At 37.4% G+C, this 14,390-nt stretch overlaps 1 protein-coding gene across 1 annotated transcript; it reads right to left on the bottom strand.

Moving 5' to 3' along the window:
• Positions 1-697: 697 nt before the first annotated feature.
• LOC107081072 (solute carrier family 40 member 1-like) lies at positions 698-13,961 on the bottom strand. The gene is made up of 9 exons (XM_015369314.1): positions 13,830-13,961; positions 11,809-11,914; positions 11,656-11,723; positions 11,366-11,525; positions 10,970-11,085; positions 10,640-10,766; positions 10,272-10,526; positions 8,687-9,367; positions 698-1,669 (listed from the first exon to the last, which is right to left on the bottom strand). The coding sequence occupies exons 2-9, from the start codon at positions 11,909-11,911 to the stop codon at positions 1,410-1,412; spliced, it is 1,770 nt and encodes a 589-aa protein (XP_015224800.1). The 5' UTR covers positions 11,912-11,914; positions 13,830-13,961; the 3' UTR covers positions 698-1,409.
• Between the last annotated feature and the right edge of the window lie 429 nt (positions 13,962-14,390).

The raw sequence follows: 14,390 nt of genomic DNA, 5'->3' as shown, positions 1-14,390 counted from the left end.
CAAGTTTTAATGTATTTATGATCTTATATCATTGGCAGTTAAAAATAGTGAATGATCATAAATTTAAAAAGAAAATAATTGATGTTTTTTTAACAAACTAAATAATAATATCTGAAAATAGTGGAATGCATTTATATTCAGACCCTGTAAAACTGTGATACCCCCAAATAAATCCCAACTATTGTCTTAAGTTGTCACAAAATTAGAAACCCATGTGAGAATGTTGTTGGGGAACATAGATGAAGAAATCACATAATGGCAAAAGAATCGAACATTTAGCTCAGGAACACGTGGAGAAATTTAAAGCAGTGATTGGTTAGAAAACAATATATAGGGCTTTAAACTTCTCAAGAATGTTCCACATTTCAGACTTATATTCAGGAAAGAATCAATGGTAAGACCAAAAGAAATGTTTATAGATTGTGTCTGTCTAGTGTGACAAAGTTTTGCAAAAATGAAAATATAAATTCCAGGTTCTTTGAGTGCAAAACTGATATAAAATACACAAAAGATTTTCAGCTGTGACTGTAGCATAAGTTTTATCTAAAAAAAAAAAAAAAAAGGTAATCCAGAGATTTCACTACAACTGCAATCCACACTTTTCAGATATTTAATTATAAATGAAGGAAAATAAAAAAGTATATTTTGTTATTTTTTCCATATTCTAATTACATACTGATTTGTGTCATATCTGGTTGTAATGTGGACAAATATGAAAAAGAGCAACAATGTTTGCTTGATTCATCCACAGAGAAACAAACCAGGTGAAGGAAATGCTTTTGTCCATTCACTATGTCCACTAAAAGGGGAGGCTTCCTTTTTATTCTTTAATAAAACAATCTAACAACCAGTTCCCTTTATGTTCCTTTTCGGACATCCTGGAATATTTCCAAGTGGACGGATCAGTAACATCAATGCCACTTGTCAGAGTACCTTTCCCTTCCTTCTATTCATAAGAAGTGGTTTTAAGTGGTTTTCCTCATTCTGTTCCACTAACTGAGGGCCATAAAACATCACCGTTCCCCTCCTCCATCTATAAAGCCATATAAGGTAGCAGACATGCCTGAAAGTCTTACAGCTGCGGCAACTCTGCAATGTTTGCACAAATACACCAATGCCTTAGTCATTAGTTTGGTGTCCTCCTGTATGTCATTTTGCACACATTTTTTAGATGCATTACTGCATTATTTATTGCAGACATCTTAGGTTGTGGAGAATATCCCATAACTTGTCTCCTGTTGTTCACATAGGTTGTTGTTGCTTCTGTTGCACACTGAAAATCAAGTCTGTAGTGCTAAAGTGAATGGCCAAGTCAGGAGCAGAGTGTTGCAGTAACGGATCAGGAGGGAGGCATTCATTTCCCAGGTGCAGATAGGATTCAGCGCTCATACATAAGCTGTGTTTTCTTTTTATCTTTCGAGGTGGTGTTTTCTCTTGGCTCTATGTGCATACACAAAATACATACTGTGCCCAGTACTGATGAATATAACAGAAATGATAACAAGGATGCCAAAGTGTTGAGGTTGTGGAGCAGAAATCACCATGATGAAGTGAAGCAGGTCCATTAGGTAATTCATAGAGCTCTGCACCCCATTTACTACTCCTCGTTCTGACTCACAGATGGTCTCCTGCAAAAGCTGGGTCACAGTCAGGTCAAAGCACCACAAACCTGAAAGCACAGATACATTTATTGTTGATCCTCAACCATACCCTCAATTGTATCTTCTGTTTTCTAACATTACAATCCTATAAAAAAACTTTTTTTCCTTGCACAGTATGGAATGCATCAGTACAACGCAGTGTCTCAGATAAAATACAAAAGCATGTGGAGGGAAAATTATGCAGATTCTTTGCATATAAGAATATACATGTACTTTTTAACAGACCTTTTTGAGTTGATGCTATATGCAACCTTTTTTGCAGTGGAAGTCTTTTGAGTTATCTCTGTATCAGCTTTTCACTTATAGAGGGTACAATTCTCCAACATCTTTGCAAAATATGTCAAGCTCTGTCAAATTAAATGAATAGGTTCTGTGAATGGAAGTCCAATTTTTCTTAATTAAAATCAGGTCTGGAATTTACATTATTCTCGCAAATGCTTTAAAATAATTCTTAACTATTTTTGTAGCCCCAGCTGTATATTTAAGATCATTGACTTGTTGGAATCTCAAACCAAACTCAAGTCAGTGAAGCTTTTCTCAGTTTTTTTCTTCAATTGCTGTCTTGTATTAACCTCCCACTTTTTCTCAAACCAACCAAGCTTTGCTTTTGCTGAGGAGAATAGTATTCCTACTGGAAGATGCTGATAGTGAAACATTTTACTGTACAATAGATGTGTTCAGGGGTCCTTTTCACGAAGCAGGTTTAACAAACTCAGATTCAAATCCCCAACTCTAAACTGACCTAGCCTAAGGTCAGAAACTCTGAGTTTTCTGGTTTCACAATGGCTGCTATGAATTAGTTTAATCAACTCCAAGTCAAAACTTCAGAGTTTAAGACGTGCGTAACAAGTATCAAAAGCCATTATCAGTGGAGCACTGATTCGACGAGTCACCATGACAACAGGCAACAGGAAGTACCTATTTCACCCCACAAAAACTAGAGATTTTGATGCAGAAACGAAAAAATAAAAAAGGACAATGTGTTTAAAAGACCGAGAAATACCGCAACAGCTACAAAGGAGAGAATGATGGCGAAGGAGAAGATTGTTGCTTGATTTGATGCATAAGTTTATATGAATTGGTGCTATGTCAGGCCCTTTCTACATTTGTTAAAATAACTTTTCTCTCTGTTGCTCCATTTGTAGATCACTAAAATAAGATTCTTCCTGATAAAAATCACACTCCTAGACTGAACAGTAATAATATATTTTCTAACTTTTATTTTTGTAGCAGAAACTGAATCATAGAAAGTAAAAAATACAAAATCATACTAGTAAGAAATAAGTTTTATAAATCTCGAAATTGTTATACATTTTAAGTGTCTGTTTTGACATTTATCAGCATGACTGAATACGTATTTATGATATTTGAAATCCATATTTTCATAGTTAAAATAATTGCTGTCCAGTAATATTAGGAATATGGAGATCCGAAATTAATTTATAGACATCCAGAATGTTTATTCTAGATGTGGCGAATGTCATTTTATTTAAAATTGTCATTTAGACAAAGAAAAAAAATTTTTTTTTAGATATCAGGACTACATATTCAGTAAAACTAGTACAATAAAACTGCCATAGTCTGTTGCGACCGTGATAAATTTATAGGATTATTTCTTGAATGGTAGTAGATCAATGTGCCTATTTAGGTGTAATCTTATGGCAGCAGGTGAAAATGAAGTCTAAAAAAGTTCTAATATGTAGAACCTGTGTATCATAATGGGTCCCTCCTCATGTTGATTCCATCGTTGTTTTTTTTACCCAGAAAATAGTAAGTGGCTGTTTGCAGCCGCGCTTCGGATGTTATCATCTCAATAAATGGTTGTTATAAGCAGCTATTAATCCCATAGAATGGCTTAAGACTGTGTCAGTAGGCCTAGTAGGTTGTAATCCTAATCCAAAAGTAATTCTTTTTCCCCCCTGAAAAATGAATGAATATATTTATGTGTAATCTGGAAATAATTTCAGTACTTCTTCATGTACTGTAAATATAACTACATAAAAATAAAATTATCCGCATCTCACTCATAGTAAACAAACCAAAAACAAGTAATCTCATGCCCTTTCAACTGAGTTGTAGAATCCTCTCCCTATAAATATTTAATTCTCTTTGAAATAGTGCCGATCATTGTTTAATAAGGTCCTCGTCAAACGGACATGCAATGTTTGCTTTTAAAACCTAATGTGTCTAATGTAACAAACCTAGTCAACGATATATATATATTTTATGTACAGAACTATGACAAAAATTGTACTAAATTAGGAAATAAAACAACATGATTGGCTGTGACTAGAGCGGAGACTAAGGAAAATCTGAGTTTACTGAAGAAAATCTGCTACCAACCAGGCTAGCTCTGGGGTGAATGCTACTACGGTGACTGAAACAGAGGAAAAGTCATAGTTTCCCTTCTTTCAGGTTTAGAAAACTTAGAGTTTTCTGTAAACCTGCTTTGTGAAACGGATCCCAGCTTAGTATGCATGGAGCTAAAGAGTGACAACTTGCATTCACAAGAATAATAGAATAGAACATTGAAAAAATAAACAGAAGAAATTCAAACAATTAAAAATTTCATACACTGAAAAGACAAATATTGAAACACTTCAAATGAAATGTCAGACAATAAAAAGTCAACACTGAAAATACAAACATTGAAAAATCTAGAATTGGTATGTCAGGGAATAGGGTTTTGTGTTGTCTGTTTTAGTTCCGCAGGTTTTCCACTTGAGGGTGTTTTGGAGACTGCTGTTGGTGGGGTCTTATTATTTGCAGGTGCGGTCCTCTCACAGCTGCAGCACATTACTGGCCTAATCAGAGCTGTCTATGAAGAGCAGTTTCCCATCCCTTGTTGCCTTGGTGTTAACCTTTCATGGTAAATATCAAGCCACTCTTTGAGCCTGTAATGACCTCTTTGTGTGCCTAAAGTAACTCTCGTGTTTATGCTGATTTTCTTCATGAACAACATCCCTCCTCCTGTGAACCTTACCTTGTTCTTATTGATCTCTGTTGTCAAAGCTCCAGTCTGGAAACCAATCCTTTTTCTCACTGCCCCAGTGTTACAGCAGCAGGTATCTTAAATTCCACCTGCCCTCTGTGAAAGAACCAAGAATCAAGACTCTTACCTTCGCTATGACAACCCTCCACCTCACAAACCGCTGACCACCACCTAAAGATTATGTCCAGTATCACAGGTAAGCAATTCAGTAAACTATCTTCAAGATCCTGCATACCTACAGTATCTATTCATTCCAGAGGCCCTGGCCTTCTAAGGCACTGTTTCTATTTGGACCTGAATTACAATTTTGCATTTCATTATTCTGTACCACTACACTTCTTAACTTTCTTTTATTGTATCCTGGGAGCTATTTCTGCCAGGCAAAATCACCCATTAGAAGCTCTCAGGAGAATATTCTTCGACTGAGCAACTCTTATCCAAAATCATGACGCTATTCTCTCTAAGACATACAAGCAGCTACAAATCAAGCTTTGAACCCCTGTTTTAAAAACATTTCTCCAAACAATGCCACAAAGAATATTAATCTACCAGAAGGAGCCAATGTCTCATTTGAGCAACTCCCTTCTACTCAGCCTGCAAGCTACTGCAATGTCACCCCACCAACTGGAAAACTTCTCAGATGATGGTGGGAAATGCAGACGTTGTCTTTTACAGTGGGCACTCATTTTTAATCATTAAACCATGTCTTTTCCCAGTGCTGTGTCCAAGTTTTCCTATGTGCTAGGTTCACTAGCAGAGTAGAGGCCCTGTTTCAGATCACCCTAGATTTGGAATAATAACTTTTTAATAATAAAATAATAATAACTTTTTACAAATTTTTGATGAATTTTAAATGTTTTCGTCAATAGATTGACCATGAGACACTATACCAAGGAATATGGAAATTAAGGCAAGGTCAAAGTACCATTGTTGTTTTCTCTTTTGAGTTCTGCACTAATTGCCCTCGGCTGGAACTGTGGTGCACCTAAGAGTGTATTTTTTACAAAATCAATGAAAATATTAAAGATTATCTACCTCTTATTAATGAACACAATGATTTAGATTAGCTAATTTTTAGCCATTGCCATATAAATGGACATTTGAGGAAAAGGAACAGAAAAAGGGCATTTTTCGAACCAGCTCATATTCCTGGGTCTACCACTAATCCTTCTCCACCATTGGCCACATATAGTCTTGGGTATAGTCTTCTTTGCATCTATGAAAGATGGTACCCTCGGTGGGCTAAACCAGTTTACCAGTAAACGTAAAAAATTGCTACCCTTTACCACTCATTTCATTAATCATCGAGCCTCTCCACACTACCAAAATCATCACCAAACCATCTGCATCCATCAGGGAGAGTAGCAAAGACAGCATTCAAGACACCATTAGAAAACGTTCAATAGTAATGACTAAACCAGGAACTCAAGATGCTCTCCACTGCCTTTGCATAGACAATCCTATGTACTGGAGTCAACACCTTTACTGGGTGGTGTATGCAGATATTTCCTACATCTTAACAGGTTCAGGCTTATCTCTTTATAAGGCCACTCTTGGATATTGATAGTCTTTCCTCCCTTCCATTAGAATTCATCTGCTTCGTTGCCAAGGGTTCTGGGACAACACAATGGCTGCCCTTCAGCGTTTGTTGGCGCAGAAGAAAAGGTGTGCAGACAGAAAAATGCCTCCTACCCTTGTCTACTCCTGAGGTAAAAGAATATGTCTTTCTTTGCAGAATTTTCCCTGTAAAGCATACTCTAGGAAGCTAGCTCCTAGTGTAAGACCTATTTTCTTTTGGAATTCATCTCCAGATCTTAGCGGTAAATCCAATCCCTTAAGTAGATAAGATCAATCCCTGTTAAACTGTTTGTGAAACTCATTTACCTCTCCTCCCCAATTCTGAGTCACCCTAATTGAAACCCAGACTTCATTTTGCCACACCAGTTATTTTATGTTTAATGAAACTGTAACCATTACTCTGTCTCTGTAGTTGTTCCCTGTTTCGGACCTTTTAGCAACATAGCAAAGACTGGATCATATGGTGGCAGAGGAGATCATATGGTGGCAAGCCCTTTGTAAGTAATTTAGCGGCAAATTCAAAAGGTCCTGTATACATACACAACATGAGATTAGGAAACACAAAAATAAGAATAACACATAAAAACAAACACATGCAAAAAATGCTGCAAAGGATAAAATATGCAATCACAGGCCATGGCCACCCCTTTAAAGTTATTAGTCACTCCCAACAGCTGATTTACTGTACCTAAGTGGAGGCAATTAACTATATCTAAAACAAAAAATGACAGCAGTGGTCCACTCAGGTAAAAATTCCTATCTTATTTGGCCTTTACCGATTACCAGTAATTAAGCTTAAAATGACATCAGAAATTCAGGTATTAAACTATCACATCAGCATTCTTCCATTTAAAATGACAAATACAGATTTAATCTTTTTTCATAGTTATTTTTGGTGTATTATTGAAGAGAAATTAATGTTTTGAGTCCCTGCATTCATTTAGGAATCATCTAATAAGAGATAACAGCCAACTCCTTTTCTGATTAAAATTGTATATTCTGCAGAATCATAAATATTCGTATGTATGTTAGACAGCATAAATATGTTTAAACATGTATTAACAAGGCCCTTATAAAAATCTATTCAGTCTTCAGTGATGTATTTGGAAAGTCATATTTTTCCTTAATTTCTCTTTTGCCATTGCAAGATTAGTGTTAATTTTACCCTGGACTAATTTTAGTGCCCATCAGTTTTGAGGCACCCATCACTGCATTTTGGTTTCTGCCTGTCAACCCCAAACAAAATGCATTGCACCTGCCCCTTGCAACATGCTACAAATACATAAATGGTGATAACACACAAAACACATACAAAGGAAAAATGCCACAAGTAGTAAAACAACTGCAAGTTAAGAAAAGATGCAAACTGGAGCTACATAAAGAGCTCCAGACCACTAGGGAGTGATGACTATGAACTCATATAGGACCAGAACATGGACATTGCTCTGAATTAATATCTATGGACCAGACCCTTAGAAAAAACAAAAATGGGATGACATTCAGAAGATGTCAGGGGAGAAGAAAGAAAATGTAAGTTTTATATTGAATTCTTTTTGAACACTTAACCTTTCTGAGCATCAAGTTTATGTCTTTTCTAAGGTTCTAATCCCATTTGAGTTCATGATCTTCTTCTCCAACTAATGATCTGGAACAAGTCAGCTACTAGTTAGCTTTTTTATTTTTTTACTTGTAGCTGTTGCTACTCACAGCATTTTCCTTTGGCGGATATTTTGTGGATTAGCATTGTTTATGTAGTGGCAGGTAGTTTTGTGTTTGCAGTGTGTTGTCAATTCACTATTCTATGTTTTCTGTGATTGCAGCTTTGCTCCTTTGTAGCCATTTTTCTCTGCATCTTTTAAATTTATTTTGTGTTAACGCAGTCTTTGCACTGCTTGGCCACCATAGGCATACACTCATGTTGACACTGCTCTAATTATGTGACTATTTAAGGCAGCTTGTAGAAAACATTTTATTCTTGGGTTTCAAAGTAAAGGGTGTGGAATTCTAATGAATTTCACATATTTCAGATTACATATTACAGATTTCTTACACAATTTAACTTTCAAGCTTCTAACCTTTGACCTCACAATCATGCACAACTTTGTGTTGTGCTATAAAAAAAGAATCACCATGATTACTGCTAGGTTAAGGTTTGGAAATCAAAAAGACCCCAAAATTCTACTGGTTTAATTTTTCAGCTCAGATATAATGGGGGCTAACCTTACATCTGACACAAAGCCATGTTTGTGGCGATGCGTCTTACATTAGAAGAATTATTGAAGAATTTGAATCGGATGTGTTGGATATCAGTTTTTTAATATTTTCAGATCTTAAAATTTTGTTTTCTTAGTCTTCATAATTATTTTTGAATTTATTAAACTTTAGATAGTCTAATTGTATTGCAAAATATTTCTTCTTAGCAATGTTCACAACATCTTAATGTACCAAAACTCACCAATACGTGCAGTTATAACACCCAGGAATAGCAGAATGATGGAAACATAAGAGTCAGGCGCTGTTCCAGAAGGGTCGTTGTCAAACAGGACGGTGTTGTTGGTCCAGTGAATTGAGGAGCGATCAGGAAGTAAAGGCTGATTGTTCCCTCCAGTCAGAGGATAGGTGTGTTTTTGCCTTATGTTTGCCATCCCTCCAGGCTCAGCATAGGAACCAGAGCTAAAGTAGGGCATCAGCAAACTAAGATCCATAGGGCTGCCAGGAGCAAACACAGAGCACACACAGAGCAACAAGCAACCCAGGTGGAGGCAGCTGGAGATGATGCCTGTATTTATGAGGCCAACTGACTTCCTGAGCCTTGTGAACAATACAGTACCCATCAGCCCTGTGATAGCTGAGACGCCCATTAGTAGACTTAGGAGTGAGCCGCTTATGCCCTGAGTGTAGGCATAGCCAGTAGTGATGCAGTCAAAACCCAGAACGGTAGTGTAGAGGAAAGCCAAACCCATTCCAGCCAGGAAGACGGGTTGTCGATAATATGCTCTCCAGCCATCCTTACATGTGCTCAACAGGCATCGAAACCTTTGAAAACACTGTGGAAAATTGGTGATTCCTTTGAGGCATATCCTGGAGCTGTAGTTACTCTCTACCAGAGTTTCAGGTTGTTCATGATTTCCTTCCCCTGATGAGAAAGAATAAGAACAATATTTTAGTTCATCAGCTGTAAAGGCCTATCATTTTATATCTGCAGCCTTTCAACTCTGTTCACATGTATTTAATCGATTTTTCTGACAAATATTTAAGCTATTAACTTTATGGTGACCATAAATGTTGGATTTCATGTTTTAGATAAAAAACTCAAAACTTTACCAATTACTTATTGGTGCATTTGGCTTTATTTCCTGTCAGCGTCACACCTTAAAAACTGTAGCATGTTTTGGGAGTCTGTTTTTAAAAACTGGATGATTATTTGGGGCATATCCTGCTTTTAGGCCAGTGTCTCCAGACCCTGATCTTTAGGGCTCTGGGTGGACCTTTGTTCAAGCACACCTTATTTAACTGTTTCAATTCCTTCCTCAATATCCCAGTAGATACTGAAGGAACTTATTAAAGGACATTTATTTAACTCCCTGTTGTGGCAGCAGAGAAGCAAATCAAACATGCAATGAAATCCACAGATACAATGAGAGTGGTTCAAGAGACTTGACCAAAGCGCTTTTTTTTTTTTTCAAAGCGCATTACAATATATTCAGTCATTCACTCACACAATGATGATGGCAAGTTACATTGTAGCCACAGTTGCCCTGGGGCTCACTGACAGAACAGAGGCTGCCGTACTCTGACACCATCAAGTCCTCTGACCACCATCAGTAGCCTATGCGAGTGAAGTGTCTTGCCTAAAGACACGACCCTGAAAGCCAGTGCGAACTCTTTCATAAGATGCCAGTATCTCCCCTAACCAGGCCTCCATAATATGATACATTATATTCATAATATTTTCTTGTGCAAAATCTATGTACTTATGTGAAGATCTTGGAACACTATGAAAGTCTGTAAAAAAAAAATCCTCAGTAAATAAATTGTACCTTGCAAACCTCTCCTTTCTGTCCTTTCCAGGTAGTCCTGATCACCCACAACGGTTGGAGGTTTGACTGAGAGAGCAGGAACAATACGATAAACTCTTGACAAGAAGAAGAACTCCACAATGAGTGAAAAGAGGTTCCATGCCAGGATGAAGCCACAGCCAACAACGTTAGAGGCCAAGGTCATGACCTGCCCTACTGCCAGTGGGGCCAGGATGTTGGACACCTGATCTATCCTCCTCATGGTTGCATTCATTCCTATTGTTGGGATCAAACACACAGAGATAAAAGCTTACCCACACATGGACTCTCAGCAGCTTATTAACCCAAGACCTTGAGTACAAACTAACTGTCAGACTATATGTTCTCACCAGCCAGGTGGCCTCGATTGTAGCCTGTAATAACCACTATCCAGTCCCTCTGGATGGCAATGGTCAGCGCTGTGCTTGCAAGGTTTGCCACATCTGCCAGGATGATCACCACCGTATAACAAACCACCTTGTGTGAGTTTTGCGATGCAACATGTTACTATGACAGTACAGAGTAGCCACAAGCTCAGAAGTAGAGGACACAGGGGCACAGCAAAGACAAAATAAAAACACTTTTTATGTTGCAAATCCTATCAATCATTCATTAAATAGATTCATTGTATCAAATTAAAGTGATTATTGCCATATAGATAATATTAAGTGTCGACTTACAGTAAACCATCCATCCCAGATTTGTTCTATCCGTTCCTTATACAAGAACACCAACATGAGCACTATACTACATACAGTCACTGAGGTGTTCTGCAGAAAAAGAGATGCATGTGCAACTGAAACAGAAAATGGGAAGAAAAAAATATTCAGCCTTTCATTCATGACAGATAAGGCCTTTAAAAGGAAATGCAGGTGGAGTAACTGATTCATGCTAACATTCTACTTAAATCCTACTGGGATGAAATAAAGGAATATATTAATGGAATCCACAACCTTGGTGAAACACAACATCATCAGTTTTCTCACTCCATGTTTACATTGATCTGATTACTATCTCAACTGTTCTACCTATGTTACCTTCAGAAATGTCTTGAGGTGTGAAATAGTCATGCATACCTTTATTCCGTGGATTGCGATCAACCCAGTCTCCAATTAAAGCCCCGAGCAACAACACCGACCCTGCCAGCACCAATCCAAACACCGCAGTCAACAGCAGGTTGTGGCCATACAACTCAATGAGGAACACAGATATTGCAAAGTGCCACATACGGTCACCCTGTTAACCGCAAAACACATGAGTGCCATTACAGTGTGTATGACAGCACACATTGTATACTGAAAGTATTAGATTTTCTGCTGTCTTCTCTGTTCTTCTGCTAATATCTTTCTTCAGAAATGTCTCTTACCCACATCGACAATGCTCCACTCACATAGATGAGAAACTTTGGACCTTTGAGGTAGATAAGAGCTGAACCTTAGAATGAAATGTATGTAAATATAACTAATCAATACAAATTGCATGCATTAGAAAATTTTCCTGGGTTTAAACTGGACGTCACCTGGTATATTCTTTGCTTTTGTAGTTCTTGAATCCCTGATGTCATCAGATTCAAATTCAACCACTACTCCACCACACTGGGAGGTATCTGTTGATTGGGACATTGCCTAGAAAAGGATTGGAGGCAAACAAAAATAAAATAGCAGACAGCAACTGTTTTCATTTATTCTTTTAATCTGAAATTAGAATATTTCTACTATATAAATAACCTGGTTACATCTTAATAATACAAGTAGAAAAAAAATCACAAAAGTGGTTTAATTCTTCTGGAGAGAAACCCATCTAACTGTCTTGATATTATAATCAAACTTCAAACCATCCATTTTCCGTGACGTTTTATCCCTGCTGGGGTCGCGAGGGATGCTGGTGCCTATCTCCAGCTGTCTACAGGCGAAAGGCGGGGTACACCCTGGGCAGGTCGCCAGTAAAGCGCAAGGCAACACAGAGACAAACAACCATTCACAAACACTCACACCTGAGGAGAATTTAGAGAAGCCAATAAATCTAACTGTCATGTTTTTGGACTGTGGGAGGGAGCCGGGGTACCCGGAGAGAACCCACAGTAATCCCATCCATAATCAAACTTGAACAGTACTTTTTTCTGATGTCTCTCTCTGTACTATATTGTGTCTGATGATATAGTAAGAACTAGTTACTGATAGTCAGTACATTCCTAGCAGAGAATAATGAAATTGTGCTCATAGAGTAAACCTGACAGAAACAAGCTGAAATGTCTTCATAAAACTCAACTATATAAACCAACTTCAGTTGAAAACGGTTCCTATAAACTCTACTGTGATCTCCATTTAAGAATTGTTGGTTTGCTCCAGTGTTTGGAAAGTGACATGTAGTAGCATTGCTGTTGTGGTCATATTTCCAAATCCAATTGGCTGTAAAACCTTTGTAAATGTAATCTGTCCCATCTTTCCCACTGTAGGTCTCTCGTGTCCCTCTGTAGACACCCAAGATTCCAATGACCAGTTCACTTGTTTTGCAATGATGACATAGGGGTAAATTCCAATTTAAAGTTAGTACCAACAGAATAGAAAGCTGTATCATGGATATTCTAAATGTGACTGTGTTAAAAAAATCAATATTACTGATGCAAGACTTTGCATAGGTGCAAATTGCAAAATGTCCATCTTAAGTATTACCAAAAAGAGGTTGATATGGCAATATAGAAAGTATGAACACAATGCCATTACTGCTAAAATTCTAGTTGACTGTTGGTTATTGGCCCAGATTGTCCAGGAAGGGGCGTATATCTTTTTATTTCTTAGAAAAACAAAACATTTTTTTTACTTTTTCTAATAATAATTTTAATTATCTCAAACTGTTAGGTAAACCATTATAACTCTATTAACTCTAGTGCAGTATGTAAAAATGATTTGGAAATGTTTTGGATCAATATCACTGTATATATCAGAAAATATCACTGTATATCACTATGGTCCTAATAGGTCACTAAAAGACATTCTAAGGAATATGTCAAGACGCTGAGCCCATTAGGGGTCTCTCACTATGTGTGACCATTACCTATCTGTTTATCTTCTTTGGTGTACACAGATAATCTCTTTTTCTAGAAAAATACTGTCAACATATTGCTATTTTCTCTTCAACATTCACGCTGTATTGCTACCTTCCACCTGTTGAATTCAAGACCTGTAAATGCAGCACATCCTACTTTGGATATTGTTTATTATTTTTTAAGTGTCAAAGAAAAGGGAAAAGGTGCAAAAACAGAAATAGTCTGGCTAAGCAACAAATTCTTTTTGAATTTTCTCAGATGATGCAAAAACATTGCTCTAGATCTGACCAGCTTGACTTTACATTTAAAGCTGTCAGCTTAACTCTCCCATGTGAGGAGCTTTGTCAAACTGTGACAGATGTACATAGCAGGTAACACACTGACTACCTATAACCAACAAACACAGCAATGCTTCAAAAATATAAGCCTATCACATTATATCATGTCCAGTTTTCAAGGGAAAAGCACACATAGATTGTAGGCTGCATTGTTACCTTTGCTTTGTTGTCACTCTCCGTTCTTACTGTTTTTCTTTGATGCTGTATCTTGTGCCATGTGTCCTACATTAGGATGTTAGTCTTTCCCGAGAGTTTGAATTCAAACTGTAGTAGTTTGAAGGGCTTAATAACACTGCAGTGTTCAAGTACACCATTGTATGAAAGTGCCAGAAAAGCAGAACAGGCAGAGACAACAAAGGCAGCCAGCATATTCCACAGCACGTGATGCTCTGAGGACAATATCGCTGTCCGTCCACCAAAGGACAACTACGTACGTGTGTAATGCTCAGAATGGACACATGGTCAGAGAAAACATGCATGCACCCTCAGTGACACAATTCCTACTGCTAATACACCCATATGAACTGTTGACATGTGACACAAAAGTTACATTAAGGGACCATCATGCAACATTACATCACCCTTACGCCCACAGGTAAAAAAAAACTAGCAACTAGTCCCTTAGCTGGCTGAATGAGATCCATAAGGAAATACATGGAGGAATGACATGAACAAAAAAATCATAAGTGGATGCAGCTTATTTATCTTGATCTGTTA

The sequence above is a fragment of the Cyprinodon variegatus genome, unplaced genomic scaffold (genome assembly GCF_000732505.1).
Source record: "Cyprinodon variegatus isolate N-32 unplaced genomic scaffold, C_variegatus-1.0 Scaffold2, whole genome shotgun sequence".
In the NCBI taxonomy this organism is placed as follows: Eukaryota; Metazoa; Chordata; class Actinopteri; order Cyprinodontiformes; family Cyprinodontidae; genus Cyprinodon; species Cyprinodon variegatus.
The sequence above is the reverse complement of the archived record's forward strand: the minus strand, read 5'-3'. Positions and strand labels throughout refer to the sequence as shown.

What these genes read in the sequence shown, in the direction of transcription:
- LOC107081072 (XM_015369314.1), bottom strand. Translation starts at nt 11,911, where the DNA reads ATGTCCCAATCAACAGATACCTCCCAGTGTGGTGGAGTAGTGGTTGAA. An exon ending in GTGGAGCATTGTCGATGTGG is followed by an intron (nt 11,526 to 11,655) that starts GTAAGAGACATT and finishes TGCGGTTAACAG; the next exon opens with GGTGACCGTATGTGGCACTT. An exon ending in TCGCAATCCACGGAATAAAG is followed by an intron (nt 11,086 to 11,365) that starts GTATGCATGACT and finishes TTTCTGTTTCAG; the next exon opens with TTGCACATGCATCTCTTTTT.